General features: G+C 41.5%; 1 protein-coding gene across 1 annotated transcript in view; it reads left to right on the top strand.

The window, feature by feature from the left end:
* The window catches only part of LOC311132780 (CUB and sushi domain-containing protein 3-like), a gene marked incomplete at its 3' end in the record, with an annotated part of 471,294 nt that overhangs the window by 210,045 nt on the left and 233,738 nt on the right, over nucleotides 1-27,511 (top strand). Inside the window, 6 exon segments of the mRNA XM_084166101.1 lie at nucleotides 15,608-15,790; nucleotides 17,495-17,821; nucleotides 23,018-23,212; nucleotides 23,797-23,935; nucleotides 24,228-24,415; nucleotides 24,815-25,003. Coding sequence (XP_084022227.1) covers nucleotides 15,608-15,790; nucleotides 17,495-17,821; nucleotides 23,018-23,212; nucleotides 23,797-23,935; nucleotides 24,228-24,415; nucleotides 24,815-25,003 — 1,221 coding nt within the window.

The raw sequence follows: 27,511 nt of genomic DNA, 5'->3' as shown, positions 1-27,511 counted from the left end.
AGCATTGGAGTCAACATCGGCCAGCATCCCTGTGGAACGCTTTCGACACCTTGTAGAGTCCATGCACCGACGAATTAAGGCTGTTCTGAGGGCAAAAGGGGGTGCAACTCAATATTAGGAAGTTGTTCCTAATGTTTTGTACACTCGGTGTGTTTCACCAACAATCTGCTGTCATAAAACTTCTGCAACATTTACAAGATTAGAATATGCTCCTATAACTATTTATATCTCATGCCAGAGAGTGTCTGTAATTTAGATTCTCGCCTTTGCATAACAACATTAATGACTTTGTGAAAGAGCTGTTGTGAATCCCGTCGACTACCTGCCTGCATTCTAATGTGCACTTAGCTTGGGTACCAGTTTCAGCATTTTGATTCCAGTTCCCCGTGGCTACATCGCTGTGTCTCCTGTGCTCTTTTTCTCTCTTTCTTTGCCTAGGCAATTTATCTCCTGTCAAAGATTTTACACAATGGGACCAAATTTTACATCAGAAAAGCATAATTATATATTTTATATGACAATTTCCAGTGAAGGTCCAGTGAAAGTCATTCTTCACACCATTGGTGACCGGAACAGAGAGAGGACAACAGAGAGCACTAAAGTGTGTAATGGGATGTGGGTTAAGGGGTGAGGAAAGGGTCAAGTTAGACCTTTAGAGATAAGAGAAAGAGATTTGCGTCCCAAATGGCACCCTATTCTCTTTATACAGCACTACTTTTAACCAAGGACCATAGGGTTCTGGTTAAAAGTAGTGCAGTACAGTATAGGGGATAGAGTGCCATTTGGGACACAGTGGAGAACTCATCAAGAGGCAGGAAGTGGTGGTACTTTTGGAGGACCTTACCCATGATCCTTTGGAGAGGTGTCTATGTAGGCGGCATATCAGAAAGTATTCATACCCCTTGACTTATTCCACATTTTGTTGTATTGCAGCCTGAATTCAAAATGGATTAAACAGATTTTTTTTCTCACCCATCTACCCACAATATCCCGTAATGACAAAGTAAAAACATGTTTGTAGAAATGTTTGCAAATGTATTGAAAATGAAATACAGAAATATCTCATTTACATAAGTATTCACACCCCTGAGTCAATACATGTTACAATATTCTTTGGCAGTAATTACAGTCTCTAAGAGTTAGCACATCTGGATTGTACAATATTTGCACATTATGCTTTTTAAAATTATTCAAGTTCTGTGATGTTGTTTGTTGATCATTGTTAGAAAACCATTTTCAAGGCATGACATAGATTTCCAAGCTGATTTAAGTCAAACCTGTAACAAGGCCACTCAGGAACATTCAATGTCATATTGGTAAGCAACTCCAGTGTATATGTGGCCTTGTGTTTTAGGTTATTGTCCTGCTGAAAGGTGAATTTGTCTCCCAGTGTCTGTTGGAAAGCAGACTAAACCAGGTTTTCCTCTAGGATTTTGCCTGTGCTTAGCTCTATTCCGTTTCTTTTTTTTTCTTAAACTTTGCCAATGACAAGCATACCCATAACATGATGCAGCCACCACCATGCTTGAAAATGTGAAGAGTGGTACGCTTTGTATTCAGGACGTAAAGTTAACTTCTTTGCCATTTTTTTTGCAGCTTTACTTTAGTGCCTTATTGCAAACAGGATGCATGTTTTGGAATATTTTTTATTCTGTATAGGCTTCCTTCTTTTCACTCTGTCATTTAGGTTAGTATTGTGGAATAACTACAATGTTGTTGATCCATCCTCAGTTTTCTCCTATCACAGCCATTAAACTCTGTAACCATTGTTCCCTCTAAGCTGCGTGTGTGCGAAATATCCGCCCACGCAGAGAAGCATTAGATTGAACTTCACTCAACATTCTAGAGTTTTCCCCCTTAGTTAACACTATCAACGTTTCCCTTTACTGTGGAAATTGTGATCAAATCAACGCAATATTGGCCACTTTCAATGCAACATACCGAAACAAAACAAACTATGCAAGATATTTTGTCGTAGGCAGAACGCATCGGAGTAGGATTCTGTTGCATTGACACACACGACTCAGCCCGCACTCTACACAGACTGGTGGGGCATAAGCAGAGCTGCAGTAGACCTATATGCAAATAGAGCATTGCCATATATGGATCTGTGCCATTCACTTTGAACTGGACTGTGTTTACAGCATAAGCGGTAGTGAGTAGATGCACTTGTTTTGAGATCAAAGCAAAAGCTTAATGTAGTCACGTGGGCACATTTGTTCATGTCCTTTGCTAGTTAGTGAGTTATTGGCTCAGTTATAGATCATTTGTAGTCAGCAATGGGGGAGTGATTGCTTCCTACAAAACGTGTACATTTCTAGACATCTTTGAAAACAAGTCGGGTAAAGAGCTTATTTTTTTCTTAAAGGGGCAGTGTTGTATTTTGAGACAGGCTTGAATAAGCTAAGTAGCCAATAGGCAGAGGGTAGAATAATTTGTCTGAAACTCTGTAATAATGGTATGGGAATAATGCATTTTATTTAGTTAATTGCATCAAATAGCACAACAAAATGTTCAGTCACCTCCTTGTCTGAAGGACAAGTGGATAAACAGGTTAATGTCAAGCCACATGTTTTTTTTTTTTGTTTTTTTTGTCTCATGGAATGTTTGCCTACATTGAACACCACACATTGGCTGCTACTGTATGTTCAATGATAGAACAACTATTTCCATGTTAAAATGTTATGGGATGCATTTTCTCCATAGTTTTTTATGGTAGGCCACTCTGGTAAGCCTACATTATGATCAAATAGTCACAGTAGCCTACTTGACCACTGTCTGGAACTGTAACTTAAAGCTGGTACAGCCTCAGTGTTCACAGTAAACATGAGCTGGAAGTTATACAGAATTTTCATAATGTTCACATTTGCGCTCAGCAGACCTGAAATTTGTTCAGTGCCAAAATAAAATTGTGGGAACATTGTCTGTAACTGTTTTGGCCTTATGATGACATCCCTTAGCAGTTTCCTTCTTCTCCGGCAACTGAGCTGGGAAGGACGGCTGTATCTTTGCAGTGACTGGATGTATTTGATACACCATCCAAAGTGTAATTAATAACTTCACAATGCCCAAAGGGATATTCAATCTCTGCTCTTTTTATTTTTACCCATCTATCAATAGTTGTGTTTCTTTGCGAGGTATTGGAAGACCTCCCTGGTCTTTGTTGTTGAATCTGTGTTTGAAATTCACTGCTCGACTGAGAGACCTTACTGATACTTTTATGTGTGGGGTACAGAGATTACGTATTCATTCAAAAATCATGTTGAACACTATTTTTGCACACAGAGTGAGTCCATGCAAATTATTATGTGACTTGTTAATACAATTTTTACTCCTGAACTTATTTAGGCTTGCCATAACAAAGGGGTTGAATACTTATTGACTCAAGACATTTCAGCTTTTCATTTTTAATTAAGGCCTGGCACCACAGGCTGAAAAAACATTTTTGCATCTACCTATACATTTTGCAATTTGTTGGTATTTTGGTCCATAAAATATTAGTATTTTTATAAAGTGAACATAAAAATGTCAAAAACTTGATGAAAATGTATATTTTCTCTAGTTTGCCATACTAGCAACATCAACATAAAAAAATAAAAATAAATTCAAAGCTCGCTACATTGAATTACAAATAATTTCAAAGCACATTTCATAGAGAATGTTACAAACTGGACTATATTTTGTAATTTACTTTGAAGAGCTGGTGATTGGGTCTAACTAGGCGTTTGGAGTATTGTGGTCTATATCCCGGGTACCTGTCTTTAACTGCCATTTCCCGAAAGTCAGACTCTTCCCACATGCCATCACATTTTTCTCAGCTTCAAAAGCATCTGCATTCATCAAACATTGTGTGGTTATCCATAGATATATTCTCCAGATTTGCCCAGAGGAAATTGTTGATATGTTGTAAAATTCTTCTTTGGAAAAAGGGGCACAAAATGCATTTTACGTACATGTCTTTAGTATTTTACAGATAGAAAGATTCAAAAGGCACTCACACATCTGAGCTATCTTTTTGGAGGTGCATGGTAACAGTTGAATAAGATGAGAAAAAAGAAGAAACCTGCGGGTTTCTTATTTTTTCTCACAGATAGAAAGATGAAAAAATTATTTATCCACAATCTGCTCTGGACAAGTCCTGGAGTGTCTTAACAAGATGAAATGAAAATATTTAGGCTGACTTTATCCATTGTTCAGATAAAATAGATTTGTACAATATGCAAATATGTGCATATTTAATTATACATGGCCTCATTTGCATATTTTAATACAATATTTCCAAAATCTTTTAATACTAAACGTTTTTGTCTACGTTATTCTGGTAGAAGTTAATTGTAATATGAAAAAAAATACCCTATAAGTGTGTGTTGCCTGGCCTTAATTTGTAAAAAATTCTAAAAACATAATTCCACTTTGAAATTATTGGGTATTGTGTAGGCCAGTGACACAAAATCTAAATTTAATCCGTTTTAAATGCAGGCTGTAACACAAGAAAATGTGGAAAAATTCAAGGGGTGTGAATACTTTCTGAAGGCACTGTATTTAAGTGTACCCATCGTGGCAGGCATCCTTGAGTGACACTCTGCTCAAGATCTATAGCTAGACATCTTTATATTTTTCAAATCCTGTCATAAACAGTAAATTACAAAATTTGATCTAATTTGGATGGATGGTAATCATGGTCCTGCTGTCAATTAAGCCTACCCAAATAACAGGGGGAAGTGTTTAAAATGTATCCCCTCTCCCCCCAAAATATATACTGTTCAATGAATCGCCATGATTTCACCCAGTAGAGATTAGAAGGTTCAACAGAGAAATGGAAACAAATCGTTCAGCATATTTCTCTTGTTAGTGTCTTTGTTTTCACCATGCACACGTTCTTAAAGATTACATGCATAAGGTCTTTAAGATTCTGAGCTGCAGGTAGGACAAAGAAAGAAGGGATTGAGTTGTAGGTAGTAACAAGCAGAATAGTCGAGGAGAATGACATTACGGGGGTGAAAACATGGTATGATGTTAATTTATGATGGTGTTCTGAAGCAAACAAGGCAAAGCTGCCTCTAATTTCTGAGTGAATTTCATTTTATTGCCATTAAGGCAAACATTGTCATCCTGTAGAGCTCAGTAATCATGGCAATGAGTAATTTCAGGAGGAAGCTGTGAGGAAAGAAATATATAATTCATGATTAATCCACATTGAATCATTCCATGACGCCAGAGCAAAAATTAAAATGATGAACAATAATACAGGTTTAATTTGAATATTTCTAGAAAGACTGTGCCTGCATCCCAAATGGTACCCTATTTCCTATATAGTATGCAATACATAGGGAATAGGGTGCCATTTGAGACACACTCAGTGAGACACCCAGTTGGAATGATTAATACTTGATCCTGTATTTACCATTTGAATAAGAAGTGTGTGCTTATTTGTTCATCTAAATGAGTGCTAGATGAGCGTGAATAAAGTGAATACAGCCACAATGAGATAGGAATAGCTGCATTGATAGATTAAATATTATTGGAAGACTCGGGGAGTTCTTAGAGTACTGTAAAATGTCACAAACACAGACATAGACTGGGACACACACACACAATACTGGGACTCACACACACATCAGATCATGACTCCGTACACCTGCTTCCTGTTTACAAGCAGAAGCTCAAACAGGAAGTACCCTTGACTCGCTCCATTAAGAAATCATGCTTCAGGACTGCTTTGCAAACACTGATTGGAATATGTTCTGAGACACCGTCGATAACATCAACGAGCTAACCACATCCGTCACCGGCTTCATTACGAAATGCATCAGCGACATTGTCCCCACAGTTAAGGTTCGCTGCTTCCCCAATCAAAAGCCCTGGATTAATACAGAGGTTGGCGCTAAGCTAAAGGACAGGGCTACCGCACACAGGGCTATCACAGACAACCCTGAGGCTACGGCTGACCATGGGAAGAAGTACAAGAAGGGCAGCTATGATCTCCGCAGAGTCATCAAATGAGCAAAAGGACAATATAGGAATAAGGTGGAATCTTATTACACAGGCTCCGACGCCTGCCGTATGTGGCAGGGGCTACAGTCCATTACAGATTACAAAGGAAGACCCAGCCGTGATCTGCCCAACGATGCCTCTCTATCAGATGAACTCAATGCATTTTATGCACGCATCGACAATAACAACATCGTGCCTTGCGTGAGGCCTACGTAAGTAAGGTCTTTAATCAGGTCAACACTCGCAAGGCCGTAGGGCCGTATGGTATTCCAGAGCGCGTTCTCAGAGCATGCTGGCAGGCATATTCACGGTCATTTTCAACCTCTCCTTGTCCCCGTCTGTAATCCCTACATGTTTTAAGATGACTACCATCATTCCTGTTCTACAACCCTGTAGCACTCACACCTGTAATCATGAAGTGCTTTGAAAGGCTGTGAATGGCACACATCAACTCCATCATCACATACAACCTAGACTCACTTCAATTTGCATATAATATAATAATAATATTATAATATGCCATTTAGAAGACGCTTTTATCCAAAGCGACTTACAGTCATGTGTGCATACATTTTTACGTATGGGTGGTCCCGGGGATCAAACCCACTACCCTGGCGTTACTAGCGCCATGCTCTACCAATTGAGCTACGGAGGACCACTGCATATGTAAGGGTGTGATTATCTGAGTACATTAATTCAAGGGAACCAGGATTTCGGGGTTCTCACAGTATCTTGGTTTATTGACTTCTGTTTTTCATGAGCCTCTTTTGTTTTTGCAATGAATAGAACGTTTAGAGTTGGTAAGAACAATGTAATCACAATACTGTGGGTCCCTTTTACACAAAATAAACCCATTTTCAAAGTTCAAAATGACAACCAAATGTATACAATAAATACCTCACATTCAAATATGAATGAACTTTGACTCTGTTGCCTACTTTAAGTAACACATAAAATAGACACCAAGACTTAATATTTAAGCAAAATCCTGTATGACTTAACTTATGAAACTGGTTCCGTAAACCAAAAAATAAAAAAGAAAAAGGTAACTTTGCTTTAGCAAAAAAGCTGGCTTCACTGTCTGTATTTCCTTTACAGACTAAATGTATAAAATATAACTTTGTATGAAAGTAAAAATTCCCTCTTAAAGACCTTAATACACATAAACAAACATTTGTAAGTAATCACAAAAACAGCCCTACTGTTGTTAGACAGTACAGACTTATCACAGCAAAAAGCTTGTGAACACCAACATATAAACTGTCACTGTCACCTCAAGCCCACTTTATCAATTTATGGCTATTAATAAGGTCTGTCTTTTAATCAGAATGTTATTCCATTCGTAGTGAATAATGTCCCTTGGAATCTTTAACTAGTAGTGTCCCTTGGATGTGGTGCTAGCATTTAGCCACTGTCTTAGCGTTCGCTAGTACTTTTATTGTTACTTGTAATTTCTTCTTAGATGACGAAATCCAATCCTCTCCAATAGTGTTAGCTATAATGTCTCAGTCCCTATGTAGAATACAATTTACTATGGAGTTGAGATAATTCACTTCCCCGTTACTTGGCCGTAAGTTCAGTTCGGCTAGCTCTGGCCTCCTCTCGCTGTCCTATCCCAGGACTCACGTGGTGATTGTACCCAGGAAACAGCAGAACGATGTCGGACACGCCTCCTCTGCTCCCCTGTGGAGTCACCATCTCCCCCAACTAATCTGACACTGTGTAGCAGAAGAAACCTTGGCAGCTGCCTCTCTCTTCCTCTCGCCCACACGTCCTTCAGCAATCGTCCCTGCTTGCAGTAGACACCACCAGTAGAAGCAGTCTGCGTTATTACAACTTCGCTTCACTAAATTATTGTTTAGGTTGCTTCCATTTTCTTTACTCTTCACACTGCCCGTCATCTCTCGACTCCACCCCCAATTCTAGTTCACCTAATCAGAGGGTGTCTGATAGGGGTGTGTGCTCAGTCTCCTCCTGTATTCCCTGTTCACCCATGACTACGTGGCCATGCATGACCACAACACAAACATCAAGTTTGCTGACGACAAGACAGTGGTAGGCCTGATCGATGATAAGACAGCCTACAGGGAGGAGGTCACTGACCTGGCAGTGTGGTGCCAGGACAACAACCTCTCCCTCAACATCAGTAAGACCAAGGAGCTGATCGTGGACTACAGGAAACTGGGAGGGATGAGCACGTCCACATTGATGGGGCTGCAGTGGAGCGGGTCGAGAGCTTCAAGTTCCTCGGTGTCCAAATCACTAAGGACTTAAAATGATCCACACGCGCGCACAGTCGTGAAGAAGGCTCGACAGCGCCTCTTTCCCCTCAGGAGGTTGAAAAGGTTTGGCATGGGCCCTCCAATTCTCAGAAATGTCTAAAGCTGCACCGGTGAGAGCATCTTGACTGGCAGCATCACTGCTTGGTATGGCAACACCGCCCTCGATCACATGGCGCTACAGAGGGTGGTGCGGACAGCCTAGTACATCACTGAGGCCGAGCTTCTTGACATCCAGGACCTCTATATCAGGCGGTGTGAAAGGAAGGCCCGGAGAAATGTTAAAGACTCCAGCCACCCAAGCCATGGACTGTTCTCTCTGCTTCCGCATGGCAAGCGGTATCGGTGCATCAAGTCTGACACTAACAGACTCCTGAACAGCTTCCATCCCCAAGCCATAATATTGCTAAATGGATAACAAAATGGCTACACAGGCTATCTGAGTTGACCCTTGTATTTTTTTTTTTTTTTTTACACTGTCTTTATGCACACTCACAGGACTTTACACACTCACGCACACTGACACACCAACACCAACACAAACACACACACACACTCACTTAATTTGCTCACACACACATAACATGCATACACATTTATACTGACTCTACACACATGCACTCACACACAATCATCATATACGCTGCTGCTACTCTGCTTATCATATATCCTGATGCCTAGTCGCCTTACCCCTATACATACAGTATCTACCTCTATCACTCCAGTATCCCTGCACATTGTAAAAATGGTATTGGAACTGACCCTAGAACTGATCCTGTATACAGCTTCTGACCCTGGAACTGATCCTGTATACAGCTTACTTACTTCTCATGTTCTTCTTATTTCTTCGTTTTATTTCTTGTGTGTTTTTGTTTTACCTTATGTTACACATTCTGGCACCGACAAAGATGGCGGCCTCGCCACTAGCTCTTAGGAAACTTTGCAGTATTTTGTTTTTTTATGTATTATTCTTTACATTATTAGCTCAGAAAGTGTTTTGCATCATTACATATAGCCGGGAAAAACTATTGGATATCAGAGCGGCGGTAACTCACCAGCATTACGACTTTCCCGAAGCAGATCCTTTGTTTGCGCTCCCCAGGGCAACTGAACTGATTCCAGCGGCTGACCCAAAACTTCGCCGGCGGAGGAGAGGCACTCGGAGCGGCCTGCTGGTTCGACTTAGGAGGCGCGCACACCACCCACCGCTTCCAAGTATTCTACTCGCTAATGTTCAGTCTTTGGTTAACAAGGTCGACGAACTATGGGCAAGGATTTCTTTCCAGCGAGACATGAAGGCCTGTAACATACTCTGTTTCATGGAAACATGGCTCTCTTGGGATATTCTGTCGGAATCGGTCCAGCCAGATGGGTTCACAGTTCATCGCGCAGACAGGAATAAATATCTCTCCAGGAAGCAGAAGGGCGGAGGTGTGTGTTTCATGATTAACGACTTATGGTGTATTTGTAGTAACATAGAGGAACTTGAGTCCTTCTGTTCACCCAACCTAGAATATCTCACAATCAAATGCCGACCGTATTATCTCCCAAGAGAATTTTATTCGGTTATAGTCACAGCCGTGTATATCCCCCCTCAAGCCGATACCACGACAGCCCTCAAAGAACTTCACTGGACCTTATGCAAACTGGAAACCACATATCCTGAGGCTGCATTTATTGTAGCCGGGGATTTTAACAAAGCAAATATGAGGACTAGGCTGCCGAAGTTCTATCAACATATCGACTGTTGTACTCGTGCTGCTAAAATCCTCGACCATTGCTATTCGAACTTCCGGGATGGTTATAAGGCCCTCCCCCGCCCTCCTTTTGGCAAATCTGACCACGACTCCATTTTGCTTCTCCCTTCCTATAGGCAGAAACTCAAACAGGAAGTACCCGTGCTAAGGACTATTCAACGCTGGTCTGACCAATCGGAATCCACGCTTCAAGATTGTTTTGATCACACGGACTGGGATATGTTCCGGGTAGCTTCCGAAAATAATTTAGACGTATACACTGAAACGGTGACTGAGTTTATCAGGAAGTGTATAGGTGATGTTGTGCCCACTGTGAATATTAAAACCTACCCTAACCAGAAACCGGGGATAGATGGCAGCATTCGCGCAAATCTGAAAGCGCGAACCACCGCATTCAACCATGGCAAGGTGACTGGGAATTTGGCAGAATACAAACAGTGTAGCTACTCACTCCGCAAGGCAATTAAACTAGTAAAACATCAGTATAGAGACAAAGTGGAGTCGCAATTCAATGGCTCAGACACGAGACGTATGTGGCAGGGTCTACAGACAATCACAGACTACAAAAGGAAAACCAGCCACGTCGCCGACACCGACGTCTCGCTTCCAGACAAGCTAAACACCTTCTTTGCCCGCTTTGAGGATAACACAGTGCCACTGATGAGGCTCACTACCAAGGACTGTGGCCTCTCCTTCTCCATGGCCGACGTGATTAAGACATTTAAGCATGTTAACCCCCGCAAGGCTACCGGTCCAGATGGCATCCCTAGCCGCGTCCTCAGAGCATGCGCAGACCAGCTGGCTGGTGTGTTTATGGACATATTCAATCTCTTCCTTTCCCAGTCTGCTGTTCCCACATGCTTCAAGATGGCCACCATTGTTCCTGTACCCAAGAAAGCAAAGGTAACTGAACTAAATGACTATCACCCTGTAGCACTCACCTCTGTCATTATGAAGTGCTTTGAGAGACTAGTCAAGGATCATATCACCTCTACCTTACCTCTCACCCTAGAACCACTTCAATTTGCTTAACGCTCCAATAGATCCACAGACGATGCAATCGCCATCACACTGCACACTGCCTTATCCCATCTGGACAAGAGGAATACCTATGTAAGAATGCTGTTCATTGACTATAGCTCAGCATTCAACACCATAGTACTCTCCAAGCTCATCATTAAGCTTGAGGCCCTGGGTCTGAACCCCGCCCTGTGCAACTGGGTCCTGGACTTCCTGACGGGCCGCCCCCAGGTGGTGAAGATAGGAAACAACATCTCCACTTCGCTGATCTTCAACACTGGTGCCCCACAAGGGTGCGTGCTCAGCCCCCTCCTGTACTCCCTGTTCACCCATGACTGTGTGGCCAAGCACGCCTCCAACTCAATCATCAAGTTTGCAGACGACACAACAGTAGTAGGCTTGATTACCAACAATGACGAGACCACCTATAGGGAGGAGGTGAGGGCTCTGAGAGTGTGGTGCCAGGAAAATAACCTCTCACTCAACATCAACAAAACAAAGGAGATGATCGTGGACTTCAGGAAACAGCAGAGGGTGCACCCCCCTATCCACATCGACAGGACCGCAGTGGAGAAGGTGGAAAGCTTCAAGTTCCTTGGCATACACATCACCGACAAACTGAAATGGTCCACCCACGCAGACAGTGTGGTGAAGAATGCGCAACAGAGCCTCTTCAACCTCAGGAGGCTGAAGAAATTCGGCCTAGCATCTAAAGCCCTCACAAACTTTTACAGATGCACAATTGAGATCATCCTGTCGGGCTGTATCACCGCCTGGTACGGCAACTGCACCGCCCACAACCACAGGGCTCTCCAGAGGGTGGTGCGGTCTGCCGAACGCATTACCGGGGGCAAACTACCCGCCCTCTAAGACCAAGACACATACAACACCCGATGTCACAGGAAGGCCAAAAAGATCATCAAGGACATCCACCACCCGAGCCACTGCCTGTTCACCCCGCTATCATCCAGAAGGCGAGGTCAGTACAGGTGCATCAAAGCTGGGACCGAGAGAATGAAAAACAGCTTCTATTTCAAGGCCATCAGACTGTTAAATAGCCATCACTAGCACATTACAGGCTGCTGCTGCCTATTGAAATCAATGGCCACTTTAAGAAATGGAACACTAGTCACTTTAATAATGTTTACATATCTTGCACTACTCATCTCATATGTATATACTGTATTCTATTCTATAATATTCTACTGTATCTTAGTCCATGCTTCTCTGTCATTGCTTGTCCATATATGTATATATTCTTAAATCCCATTCCTTACTAGTTTTGTGTGTATTGGGTATATGTTGTGAAATTGTTAGATATTACTTGTTAGATATTACTACACTGTCAGAGCTAGAAGCACAAGCATTTCACTACACCCGCATGTGACAAATAACATTTGATTTGATTGTTGTTTTTTAAATTTATTTTACCTTTATTTAACTAGGCAAGTCAGTTAAGAACAAATTCTTATTTACAATGACGGCCTACACCAGCCAAACCCAGACGACGCTGGGCCAATTGTGTGCCACCCTATGGGACTCCCAATCACGGCCGGTTGTAATACAGCCTGGAATCGAACCAGGGGGTCTGTAGTGAAGCCTCAAGCATTGAGATGCAGTGCCTTAGACCGCCGCGCCACTCAGGAGCCCCACTCGGTTTAGAGCTTGCAAGAAAGGCATTTCACTGTACTTGTGCACATGACATTAACACTTTCAACTTGAACACACACACACACACTGATTGATTTGTGTCCACCAAACTGAGAAGAGCTGAAGGTTTGGGACCCCTGTGACAGATTTAAAACCTCCATGGGCAATAACTGGAATGAATATGTGGGACCCTGATTCGGTCACAAACTGAATACATATCTTATGAGCTCAAATTAAATATCTGGTTGGATCATATTCTATTGATGAGATGTTAATGTGCTTTTATGGAGCCTTAGAGGACAAATCATGGTTTCATCTTCGACAAAAGTTCCCGATGTGACATATTGTTTCACATTGTAATGGTCACGTTGATGTCGGCCAATTCCAAAATTTTCTACATAGCAACACTGTGGAAACTGAATATGTACGTGAATTCAATGTGTGCATCCAAGCTTACTAAATAAGTGTAGAGATGCCATTGTAACAAGGGTTCAGAGAAAAAAATACTAAGACCAGATGTAGGCAGCATACAAGAGCTCATAAAACGTGACTTTGTTCTCTAGAAGCAACCATCATATCAGTCACTTCACATTACAGACAGGAATTTATAGACCCACATCAGGCATTACTAATCAATGATCATCAACTCCAATTTCCAACTCTTACAATATTTCTCGAGGAAATGCCCTATTAGGGGTTGATGTAATGAACAGATTAACTACTGGTAATTAACTACCAATTCTCACAAAGGCTTTTTTCTACCTGAGACTGAACAGTTATGAGAAGATTATTTTGGAATATGAGCGTACCTCGAGGAAATGTTGGTAGGGTTCCAGTAGCTGTGAGCCATCCAACTATAAATTACCCTGTAGTGTCATTTGAAGGCTAGACATTGATTTACAATTGATATAAATACTTCCAATGGTAAATACTACAAAGTAATCATATATTTTAGAATAATTTTAGAGTATACTGTATCTATATCCCTTGATAAGTTGGTACAGTTTTACTCAACACTACTCATACAAGTGTATTACTGTAAGGCTTTCAAAATCTCAGATAAACCTTCATATCATCATTAGAATAGATGTGGGCTTATACTATTGTGGCTCCCTTCCCGTCCTTTGAATCTCTGTTAGTGACTTTCATCTTTGAGATGTTCTTTTCTCTAGTTCCACATCGGGCCTTTGAATAAACGTCTTAAATGTTGATTCTAATTGGACTGTAATTCTCAGGGACGGCTGAATCTAGCTTAATGATCAATTCTTAGCCAAGATTTATGAAAAGTAAATCTCACTAGTAGTATTTAAATTAGCATACATGAGAAGTAGACTTGCGATGTCATATTCTTCACCCTTTTGCATTTACAATGTTGTTGATACTTCCTATAAGTTGGGCTTCTGTGATAGCCTGTATCGTTGACTGGAAATAAATCTACTTGTATTGCTAGAAATGGACAATGAATGCCCCATTCCGGCCTTACTGTTGTGTGTTACATTACTTACATAACTGTAGGCTTGGCAATATCTTTACAATTTTCCAAGCTGTTCCTGGAAACATACAGGAGTAGAACCCCCCCCACAAAAGGCCAGGCTAGGGGCAAACAGTATGCATTGTGCTTATGAACACGTATACCCACGCCACTTACGATATAACAGTTGACCATTTCCCCACAGACAAAGATGACCTTAGTGTTGAACATTCTGTTGCCAGGCATTATTCAGATGCGAGTGCGCAATTTGTTCTCCATCTTTTCTGATGTCGTAAAACACAGAGCAGTAAATATGCTCTAACCTTCCCAGGCCCGGCCCTCCCTCCCTCCCTCCCTACAGATTGAACAGCCAAGCCCAGGCAGTCAGGGCGGTAGGTATTGTGGTTCCCATAAAGACGGTGTCATGACTGAAATTAATACAATATATCACACTTTGCAAAGACTTCCATAACTCCTAGGCTGAAATAAACCACCCCCCACTCCCACGAACCACTAACGTGATCATAATAATTTAGAGGAGTTTTTCTTTCCCTTACCATTTGAGAATGCTCTCGGAGCGAGCACCACAGTTCAGGGTTCAACTCTGAACAGTGGCGGAGGATGTCTGAGAAGATGCATTAGAGCTCCTCCCCACACCCACACCCTCCGAGGGAACCAGCCAGGCCAATCTCGGGTGTTACCTGGGTATGGTGACCCAGGATGGGTGGGGTGTGTGTGGGGTGATTAAGGGCTCTTTTCAATCTATATCGCGTAAATTCAGCATTACAGCGTGATTGACATTTAAAGGCAATGTTCCCGCTTTAGCAGAGACTGCGTTCACGGTAAATGTGGCTCAATAGGAAATTACCTTTAAATGTCTAACGCTTCAGCAATACAGATTCAATAGAGTCCTAGATGTTTTTGTGGCCTCCTACCTGCCCCACCGGCTGCTGCATTCAGGGAGAGAGAGGCTCTGCATGTTTACTCATGCTTATCTGGATGGACACGGGTACAGTGTTTGCGAGGATTCACATGGATGCCTATTTCCTTAGTGTGGTAGGGTTTAAAAAAACAGACCAAATAACTGTTCTATCATCTCCTTTTTTTCACATTCTCAAACATGGACACAAGACTGTGTAATTCTGCTCTGAGGACAACAGTCTTTTCTGTCTGAATGGGTGTGATGATGAGCACCAACTCCTTGTGATTGTTGCCTGTATGATTCAGTGTTTGTTCTGAATATAGCCTGATTATTATTCCAACCTCTTTGTTACTACTCATGGTGTGAATTGGATCTATTACGTGAACTGGAAAGCATGATGGTATGCTTGTTTTATGACAGACAGACACAAGACACATTTCCCCTTGGGTATTCACTAAAATAAAATAAAATGTCAAAATGCTCACTAGCATGTTTTTGTCACTGTTTTCCACAGAGATTGACAAAGAGAGTTGCGGGGACCCTGGTACGCCCCTCTATGGGATAAGGGAAGGAGTCAGCTTCTTGAATGGGGGCATCCTGCGGTTTGAGTGCCAGTTTGGGTTCGAGCTCATCGGGGAGAGGACCATATCTTGTCAGAACAACAACCAGTGGTCGGCCAACATCCCCATGTGCATCTGTGAGTATGAACATCTAAATCACATCTAATTTCTGGGGTCTAAAACGCATCTAATTTCTGGGGTCTAAAACGCATCTAATTTCTGGGGTCTAAATCACATCTAATTTCTGGGGTCTAAATCACATCTAATTTCTGGGGTCTAAAACGCATCTAATTTCTGGGGTCTAAAACGCATCTAATTTCTGGGGTCTAAAACATCTATTTTCTGGGGTCTAAAACACATCTAATTTCTGGGGTCTAAAACACATCTAATTTTTGCGGTCTAAAACATCTAATTTATTTTGTCATTTTCTTTATGTGTCTAAAACTAACTCAGTTTCTTGTTATTATGTACAAAAACATCATTATTCTCTCTTCATGTTGTTGCAAAGAAGAAAATAGCTATGAACCATTTTCATGGATGGACAGTAATGGTCTGCATTCTAAATGGCACCTTATTCCCTACATAGTGCACTAATTTTGACCAGAATCCTATAGGCCCTATACTATATATAGAATAGGGTGCAATTTGGGATACGGTCATGCTCATCTGTTAGTAAGAACCATTCTGCCGTTCCCATGTGTAATGGATAGGGGGAACTTAAACGTGGAGTACATATCTACTTCTTACTTACTAAACATGCTACGGAAAGTGTGTTGATGGATTTCTAGCTTTGAGAGGCAAACATTATGCTATGTTACATTATTTACATTTTATGTTATTTATTCAGGTAAGTCAATTAAGAACAAATTCTTATTTACAATGACGACCTGAACATGATCCTCTGGAGTAAGAAGCATATTTCAGTTCCATATAGTGACTGAAACATTTTCAGGGTTAACACTCTATTTGTATTGATATAAATTCAGTTCTATGCTGATGATATGGAAGTCTAATAAGTGGACGCGCTTCATCGTGCTTCATCATCGCGCCTCATCAGTTCATCAGCCTTTGAAAAAGACACACTTAACTTAGTAAATCAGTCTTCCGTCGCTGCTTTAGGCTCTCACTAATGCGTCAAATCATTAATTCACTGCTCTGTTCTCCAAAATCAGTCATACTAATAGTTCTCTGATTAACTGTCTTATATAGAATGCTTATGGGACTAGAGAGAGGTATTACACACCCCCGACCATAGGAGTTAGTGTAATTTGCATTTGAATGCATTCATATTTCATTGAGTGGGAGATCAAACTGCCAAAGGGTGAAATAATCTCTTAGAAATATCATCCTACACGGCACATTCAATTGCATAGAAGAAAACTTGGAACATACTGCACTGTACAGTTCTCCCATACACATCTACAGTTATGTCAGTGTCCTATCACTGCATTTATGTAATCAAAACCAATTAAAATGGACCTCTGTGGAATATGATGTTGTTGGATGTACCATATAAACTTACATTTCACAAAGTTACTTTTGACCTCTGGAGGGGGGGTAGATAGGCCAATACAAAGAAAATACAAAAATTATTATAAATAAATAAATGTAAAAAAAAACATATTTCACCAATTTCTGCCACATACAGTACAGTTCTGGGGCATTAAAAAGTTAGGTCATGTTGCAGAACCGGTAGAACAATTGCCACAACATGTGTGCAACACAGCACTCTATTGTCTCCTAGTGATAGTTAGTTAAGAATACCTGTACCACAGTACTTTTTAGCCCCCCAATCATATAATCCAAGTCTCCTCTCTTTGTCCCCTCCCTCTCCTCTACAGTCCCATGCCTGTCCAACTTCACGGCACCAATGGGCACGGTTCTATCACCGGACTACCCAGAAGGCTACAGCAACAACATGAACTGCGTATGGCTGATCATATCAGAGCCCGGCAGTCGCATCCACCTGGCCTTCAACGACTTTGACCTGGAGGCTCCTTACGACTTCCTCACCGTGAAGGACGGCGAGCTGCTGGACGCCACCATCCTGGGACGCTTCTCGGGGGCAGAGTCACCCTCCCACCTCGACAGTAATACTAACCTACTGAGGCTGGAGTTCCAGGCAGACCACTCCATGGCCGGACGAGGGTTCAACATCACATACAGCAGTAGGATTAACCCTGACATTGTGTTCTTTGCTGTTCTTTATTTGTCATTGTCAGTTGATTAAGGCTCAGTTCAGTTGAACCCACGTTGCGGTTTTTTTGCATGGTGAAATTGAGTTGAGTCCTTGGTTCTTACCAGCTATAGCTTATCGTTTTGTGGCACCTTGTGGTGACTTTACTGTAATGACCATAGTCCTGTATATCTTGTCCTGATTGGATTCTTGTGATGTTTGTCCAACCCTGGCCTATCGCTCATGTCATTGTCAGTTCTTTTTAGTCCTCACATAAGGTCTTAATCAATTTCCATCCAACCGACTTTGCCCCTCACACCCATAATAGTTATAATTTTCAAAATGGCCGCCTGATAACGACTGCTTTCTGAAGGAGAAGTGAAATGTCACGCCAATCCATCACTTCTGTCAAAAGAATGAGGCCATGAGTCCTTATGAACGACTGTTAGAGCTGGCCTTTCTAACAGCCTGACACCCAGACTGGTAGGAAAACGTTATGTTTGACTGGCGTGCTCGTTCTGTCACAAGGCATCCATCAGTCAGTCAGTCTGACTTGGGCTGTGAGGCTGTGATGAGAAGAGTTTAAGGCCGTTTTAGTTGGGAGACATCTTGCGCCAGGGTTTATGTCCACTCTACGGTTCATAAAGGTCTGACAAAATAGCTGGGAGGTCACTAGCACTATAACGAAAATAATATTTTCATGTAGTGAGGTGCTTCGAATATTGCCTTGAAGTGATGCTCCAGACCTTATGTATATTTCAGCCAGTAGTTTTGAAAGTAGTGCTCACAAGCCTTAATGGGTCCCACGAAAATTGTGCACAATTGTGTACTACGTCATCCATTTCGTATGATATGTTACGTCCCAAAAAAACAAGAAAACAACAACTTTGTAGTAGCTTTTTTTTGCCTATATGTTTTATCATTCTCTTTCTCTAAAAGCAACTTTTAAGACAATTGGAGACAATATTTACTCCATTCTATTGTCACTAGTGAAGGATACCTCACATTAGATCTTCATGCAAAGAAATACATACCAGTTGAGGTATATCAAACCTTTTTGGATCTACTCAAAGGACGGTTATTAGCATGTTTTAACCACTCCTATAAAAATGGTAGATTATCAGATACTCAACAAAAAGGTCTGATTTCACTATTACTGAAACAGGACCCAGGTGGTAAATATAAAAGATCCAGACGATCTAAACAATTGGAGGCCAATTACTCTTCAGTGTTGGGAAGCAAAAAACAAAGTTGTCATTGTATGCTGATGAATCATGTTTTCTTTTAAATCCACAATTTGGATACCTCCATAGCCTCATAGAGGATCTAGATAATGTTTCTAACCTCTCTGGATTACAACCAAATTATGATAAATGTACTATATTACGTATTGGATTGGGGGGGTGGATAACTTTTACATTACAGTGTAGTTTACCAATAAAATGGTCTGACGGTGAAGTGGACATACTCAGTATTCATATCCCGAAAGAAATAAATGATCTTACTACAATACATTTTAATAGAAAGTTATCAAAAATAGATAAAATCTTGCTACCATGGAAAGGAAAATACCTGTCTATTTGTGGAAAAATCACTTTGATTAACTCTTTAGTCATATCCCAGTTTACCTATTTGCTTATGGCCCTGCCTACACCTAACGACTTGTTTTTTAAATGATATGAGCCAAAAATATTACATTGTATTTGGAATGGCAAGCCAGACAAAATTAAACCGCCTATTTATATTATGAATATGAATATTATTCATAATAGAGAAAGAAATATTAAATATTAAAGCATTAGACCTCTCACTAAAGGCTTCAGTCATACAAAACCTATACTTAAAATACAAACTGGTTCTCTAGCAGATTAGTAAGAATGGCTCACCCCGTGTTCAAGAATGACCTTTTTCACTTTATTCAGATTACAACCTCTCACTTTCAGTTATTTGAAAATGAAATGATTTCCAAAATATCACTATTTTCAAAACAAGGCATAGAAAGTTGTTTGCAATTTCAATTTAATCCACCAAAAAAAGACAGAACAAGGTCCGGCATTAAAGACCAAAATTGGTTAAAGAAAATGGTGATAAATAAAAAAGTATACCAATTTCATTTAAGGACCAAAACATTGACAGCTGTGCCATAGAGATTGCAAAATAGTTGGGAAGAGATTATGGATGTACCGATTTCATGGCACATGGTTTATTAACTGATACACAAAACGACACCGGATTCAAAACTTAGAGTTTTTCAATTTAAATTATTATTAAAAATTCTTGCAACCAATAGAATGTTATATATATGGGGGATATAACCATCCCAGCACTGCAGATTTCGCTGCAAATAAATTTGTTTTGGTACTGTCCATATGAAGTTTGTTTTTGGTCGCAGGTTTAGGACTGGCTGAAGATTTGCAAAATTTACCTGGAGTTAACTCTGCAAATAGCATTGCTGGGGGATCTGAAAAGTCACAGTCAATTAATCAATAAAATAATAATACACTTAGCAAAAATGTTTATCTTTAATTTACAATCTGTAGAAACTATGAGAATACAAAGGTTCAGAACTTTTGTGAAACATCACAGCACCATTAAAAAAGATATGGCAAATATCAATCAAAACTGGATGGTCTTCAGAGATAGATGGGAGGGGTTGAGGGTAGCTGAAGGATGGGACTAAAAACAAACAAAAGATAACTAATGTAAAATATACTGTGTCCGTAAAATGTAAATAGTATGTACAAGCAGGAAGTAGAAGCCTAAGTGTTGTTGTCAATTAGTTTACTCAATTAGGGGAGGTGTGGTAGGGTTAGGGGAAAATAATAAATGTAAATATATACAGAACCGGTCAAAAGTTTGGACACACCTACTCATTCCAGGGTTTTTCTTTATTTTTTACTATTTTCTACATTGTAGAATAATAGTGAAAACATCAAAACTATGAAATAACACATATGGTAGTAACCAAAGAAGTGTTAAACAAATCAAAATAGTTTAGATTTTAGATTCTTCAAAGTTGCCACCCTTTGCCTTGATGACAGCTTTGCACCAGCTTCACCTGGAATGCTTTTCCAACAGTCTTGAAGGAGTTCCCACATATGCTGAGCACTTGTTGGCTGCTTTTCCTTCACTCTGCAGTCCAACTCATCCCAAACCATCTCAATTGGGTTGAGGTTGGGTGATTATGGAGGCCAGGTCATCTGATGCAGCACTCCATCACTCTCCTTCTTGGTCAAATAGCCCTTACACAGCCTGTAGGTGTGTTGGGTCATTGTCCTGTTAAAAAACAAATGATAGTCCCACTAAGCGCAAACTAGATGGGATGGCGTATCGCTGCAGAATGCTGTGGTAGCCATGCTGGTTAAGTGTGCCTTGAATTCTAAATCAATCACAGACAGTGTCACCAGCAAAGCACCCCCACACCATCACACCTCCTCCTACATGCTTCATGGTGGGAACCACACATGCCAAGATCATCCGTTCACCTACTCTGCGTCTCACAAAGACACGGCGGTTGGAACCAAAGATCTCAAATTTGGACTCATCAGAGTTCCACCGGTCTAATGTCCATTGCTCGTGTTTCTTGGCCCAAGCAAGTCTCTTATTATTATTGGTGTCCTTTAGTAGTGGTTTCTTTGCAGCAATTCAACCATGAAGGCCTGATTCACGCAGTCTCTTCTAAACAGTTGATGTTGAGATGTGTATTTTATTTTAACTCTGTGAAGCATTTATTTGGTCTGCAATTTCTGAGGCTGGTAACTCTAATGAACTTATCCTCTGCAGCAACGGGTAACTCTGGGTCTTCCTTTCCTGTGGCGGTCCCCATAAGAGCCAGTTTTCTTGATGGTTTTTGCGACTGCACTTTAAGAAACTTTCAAAGTTCTTAAAATGTTCCGTATTGACTGACCTTCATGTCTTAAAGTAATGATGGCCTGTTGTTTCTCTTTGCTTATTTGAGCTGTTCTTGCCATAACATGGACTTGGTCTTTTACCAAATAGGGCTATCTTCTCTATACCACCCTTACCTTGTCACAACACAACTGATTGGCTCAAACGCATTAAGAAGGAAAGAAATTCCAAAAATTTACTTTTAACAAGGCACACCTGTTAATTGAAATGCATTCCAGCCAGGTGACTACCTCGTGAAGCTGGTTGAGAGAATGCCAAGAGTGTGCAAAGCTGTTATCAAGGCAAAAGGTGGCTACTTTGAAGAATCTAAAATCTCAAATATATTTTGATTTGTGTAACACTTTTTTGGTTACTACATGATTCCATATGTGTTATTTCATAGTTGTCACGATCGTTGAGAGACGGGTCACACCAAGGTGCAGCGTGGTATGCGTACTTGTTTATCAAGACGAATAAACACTTGACAAAATAACAAAACGTGAAGCTCAAACAGTGGCTACACACAACAAGCCAAACACGAGTCAAGATCCCACAACTAAGGTAGGCAACCAGGCTACCTAAGTATGATCCCCAATCAGAGACAACGAGCGACAGCTGCCTCTGATTGGGAATCGCACCCGGCCAAACCTAGACATAAACATACTAGATCTCCAACATAGAAATACAATCCCATAGATCTCAACAGAAACTCACACCCTGACCCAACCAACAAGAGTTCTCTAGATCAGGGCGTGACAATAGTTTTGATGTCTTCACTATTATTCTACAATGTAGAAAATAGTAAAAATACAGAATAACCCTGGAATGAGTAGGTGTGTCCACATTTTTGACTGGTACTGTATATATTTATAAAAAATATATGAGAGGGATTGGAAATGATACAGGAAATTACATTGATAGAAGCCACAATCTATAAGCAATATTAAAGCTGATCCACCCCTAAAAAATAAACATTCTGAAAACCACACATTTAAAGAGTTGTGCAATGCAATATATTAGACCTGCACATGAAAATACAATAGATGTACATAACTATAGACGGGTTGGCTGACAACATCATGAAAATGATACATGCGCACCATTGAATTGGACCTTTTTCAATTGTGCAACTGGTTTGTAGGTTTTCAAGTGAGCCATCACATTTGTTTGTGATCAGAGGACCACTGCTTCAAGCCCAGTAAGGGGACAGGGACAGTGGAGGAAGCGAAGCCGTAGTGACGTCGGTTACATCTGCCAAAGCGAGATCATAAATAGCCAACATTTACCCATGTGTTTTCAGCGTTCGGCCACAATGAGTGTCCCGACCCGGGCATCCCGATAAATGCGAGGCGCTTCGGGGACAACTTCCAACTGGGCAGCTCCATCTCAGTGATCTGTGAGGATGGCTTCATCAAGACCCAGGGGGCCAAGACCATCACCTGCGAGCTGGACAACGGCAAGGTGATGTGGAGTGGTCCCATTCCCAAATGTGAAGGTAAATATTATGTGTGTGTGTGCGTGTGTGTGTGTGTGTGTGTGTGTGTGTGTGTGTGTGTGTGTGTGTGTGTGTTTGTGTGTGTGTGTGTGTGTGTGCGTCTGTACATGCACAATTTTGGGGGGCAATTACCCTGTTCCTAACACAGACAATAGCCTAAGTGAGTGTAAGCGGAGTGGACACTCAACTGTGTGTTGGAGGATGCTAGGGGAGGCTCAGCGATGCTCAGGGACAGGGACAGGGACAGGAAACAAGTGTGCTGTAGGCCAGCCAGTCACCTTCTATCTGACTTCCTGTCAGTCATTCACCCTGCTCCACATGGCTCCTGATGCTGTGGTGACATCACTCATATGGGCAGGGTAATGAAGAGCCTCATGTCTGCTTAGCTGCCCTTGTAACATGTACAGTATGCTGTAGGACACTGTTTTCTAGATTAGCAAGCAAGGCATTTTTTGGTATTTTTTTAGACAGGAAGAGGTGCCAGGTCAATATAAAAAGGCAACAACACCAATAAACTTTTAAGAAAATGTATTTTCTCTCTCTTTCTCTTTCAACCCCCCCCCCCCCGGTATTTTTCTCTATAGCCCCCTGCGGAGGCCACTTCTCCGCTCCCAGTGGGGTGATCCTGTCCCCAGGGTGGCCTGGATACTATAAGGACTCCCTCAGCTGTGAGTGGGTCATTGAGACCGAGCCGGGACGCTCCATCAAGATCACCTTTGATAAGTGCGTGTCCATTATATCAATATAGTTACTTTATTTTATTAGCATTTTCTAACTGTTGAAGACAGAGAATGGATTTTTGCATCAATGAAGGCACTTATAATGGAATGGTATTGCTTATTTATTGCGTATTTTTAAAGAGTCTCCTTTCAAAGTGCTTTTTAGTGCAGTAGTAGGCTTAATATAAGTTTATGCAACTGCACTACTGAATATGTTTACCACAGGCAAATCAAATTCTTACATTTCATAATTCATTGTTCCAAATTTCATAATTCCTCCTCTCTCATTGGTGCAGGTTTCAGACAGAGCTGGGCTATGACTTCCTGGAGATCCACGATGGGCCCAACCTGCTCTCTCCTATGGTTGGCTCGTTCAACGGTACCCAGGTGCCCCAGTTCCTGTTCAGCAGTACTAACCACCTGTACATGCTCTTCACCACCGACAACAGCCGCTCCAACAGTGGATTTAAGATTATCTACGAAAGTAAGTCTAGTAGCCGAGTTGTTCCTGGTCAGGTCATGTGTTGAGGAAAAACTCCTACAGGTGTAGGATCTTAATTTGAGCAGGTTTTCTACAGAAGGAAAATAAGCCTGCAGCAACAGGAAATGTGAATTATTATTTTGTAGGGGTAGATACATATTCCAGAAATGAAAAATGTCAGAAGCCTTTTTAAACCTCAAATACACTACAAGTTTAAAAGTTATCCTGCAACAGGGTGATCAAATTAAGATCCTACATCTGTAGCCCTACCCATAGTTTTAACTTTTAACACTCATGATTCCAAACTGCTACAGCTTTGTTCTTGTTCCCTGTATAAAATGTTTGATGAAAGTAAATTGCTTTGTTGTTGACCCCATAATATATCTAACATTTTCTCCTTAGGCGTGACGGTGGACACCTACTCCTGCCAGGACCCGGGATTCCCGGTCAACGGGTTGCGTTACGGTCAGGACTTCACCATTGGTTCGACCGTGTCGTTCGGCTGTGACCCTGGATACAGGCTGAGCCACGAAGAACCGCTCGTCTGTGAGAAGAACCACTGGTGGAGCCACCCTCTGCCCACCTGTGATGGTATGGACCAGTTCAAACTAGTTTAAACCAATTAAAATAAGTTCAAACCAGTTTAAACCACTTCAGATTGGTTCAAACCACTACAAACCAGTTTAAACCACTTCAAAATAGTTCAAACAATATAATACAGGTAACATTTTTTTTTTACTACAATTTCAACACCACAATAAATGTTTACATTTATTCAAAACAAATGCAATTCTCATTTAACAAATACAACATTAGACTCCTAAACTGCCCTACCAGCACCAGGGAATCAAGACGCAGGGAGTTCTGCAGGTTATTACAAAAATGGTGGGCATTAAAACTGAAGGCGGATTTACCTAATGAGTTATACTCATCTGTCATGATTATTGTCATGTTGAACACATATGAAGTGGGCTAAAGCAGGCGTTTGTATAGTCCATACAGTATCTGATTATCAGGCTACTGCTCTAGAGTCTACACCAGGGCTCTCCAACCCTGTTCCTGGAGAGATACCCTCCTGGAGGTTTTAACTCCAACCCTGTTCCTGGAGAGATACCCTCCTGGAGGTTTTAACTCCAACCCTGTTCCTGGAGAGATACCCTCCTGTAGGTTTTAACTCCAACCCTGTTCCTGGAGAGAAACCCTCCTGGAGGTTTTAACTCCAACCCTGTTCCTTAAGAGATACCCTCCTGGAGGTTTTAACTCCAACCCTGTTCCTGGAGAGATACCCTCCTGTAGGTTTTAACTCCAACCCTGTTCCTGGAGAGATACCCTCCTGGAGGTTTTAACTTCAACCCTGTTCCTGGAGAGCTACCCTCCTGTAGGTTTTAACTCCAACCCTGTTCCTGGAGAGCTACCCTCCTGTAGGTTTTAACTCCAACCCTGTTCCTGGAGCGATACCCTCCTGTAGGTTTTAACTCCAACCCTGTTCCTGGAGAGATACCCTCCTGTAGGTTTTAACTCCAACCCTGTTCCTGGAGAGATACCCTCCTGTAGGTTTTAACTCCAACCCTGTTCCTGGAGAGCTACCCTCCTGTAGGTTTTAACTCCAACCCTGTTCCTGTAGAGAAACCCTCCTGTAGGTTTTAACTCCAACCCTGTTCCTGGAGCGATACCCTCCTGTAGGTTTTAACTCCAACCCTGTTCCTGGAGAGAAACCCTCCTGTAGGTTTTAACTCCAACCCTGTTCCTGGAGCGATACCCTCCTGTAGGTTTTAACTCCAACCCTGTTCCTGGAGCGATACCCTCCTGTAGGTTTTAACTCCAACCCTGTTCCTGGAGCGATACCCTCCTGTAGGTTTTAACTCCAACCCTGTTCCTGGAGAGAATCCCTCCTGTAGGTTTTAACTCCAACCCTGTTCCTGGAGAGCTACCCTCCTGTAGGTTTTAACTCCAACCCTGTTCCTGTAGAGAAACCCTCCTGTAGGTTTTAACTCCAACCCCAGTTGTAACTAACCTGATTCAGTTTATCAATCAGCTAATAGAATCAGGTGCGCTAGTTTAGGGTTGGAGTGAAAACCTACAAGACAGTAGCTCTCCAGGAACAGGGCTGGTGTTAACCTACTGGACGGTAGCTCTCCAGGAACAGGTCTGGCGTTAACCTACTGGACGGTAGCTCTCCAGGAACAGGTCTGGCGTTAACCTACTGGACGGTAGCTCTCCAGGAACAGGGTTGGAGTTAAAACCTACAGGACGGTATCTCTTCAGGAACAGGGTTGTAGTAAAAACCTACAGGACGGTAGATGTCCAGGAAGAGGGTTGGAGTTAAAACCTACAGAATGGTAGCTCTCCAGGAACAGGGATGGAGAGCCCTGGTTTAGATCTACAGTATGTGCAATATCTTGAGCTATCACTTTCAACAGGCAGCAATTAGTTTAAATATTCTCTCATATGATATGGTGCCAAACTGCCTGTTGACAAAACCGCCGTAGGATTTGAATTGTGTTATGCATGAGTGACGAGATATTTACAAGAGTGGGCCTTAAATATTAAAGTCAATGACAGGTGATGTAAATTGGCTGCTTGGTAAAAGAGGAACTCTGGGGCTGACAAAGCCTTTCAGCTCATTTGTCTCTCCGTGTTTTGACTTCAGAGATCTATTTTATTTTCCAGGGAGTAAACTCATCTGAGACAATGAAATTCAATGCCAGGCCATTAGGCTATCTGTGCAGGCGAATAACAGAGGCAATTTGCTGTGATGGCTGCTCGGCCTGATAGGAACTGATCTCCTCACCAGATTAGGGATCCGGGGGCATCCTTTACCTGCGCGCTTGCTTGTCATCTTACCTCCCCTGCCTCTGGTCGTCACTAGTTACCCCACCCACAAAGTCAGAAATCCAGCCTATTTACATTTTACATTTTACATTTTAGTCATTTAGCAGACGCTCTTATCCAGAGCGACTTACAGTTAGTGAGTGCATACATTTTCATATTTCTAAACCTAACCTTAACCTTGACCACACTACTAATCTCATGACTAACCCTAACCTTAAATTAATACCAAAAAGCACATTTTTGTTTTCATGAATTTTTACTATATAG

The sequence above is a fragment of the Coregonus lavaretus genome, assembly GCF_964263955.1.
Source record: "Coregonus lavaretus genome assembly, chromosome: 7".
In the NCBI taxonomy this organism is placed as follows: domain Eukaryota; kingdom Metazoa; phylum Chordata; class Actinopteri; order Salmoniformes; family Salmonidae; genus Coregonus; species Coregonus lavaretus.
This window is presented reverse-complemented; position numbering and strand designations above follow the sequence as displayed.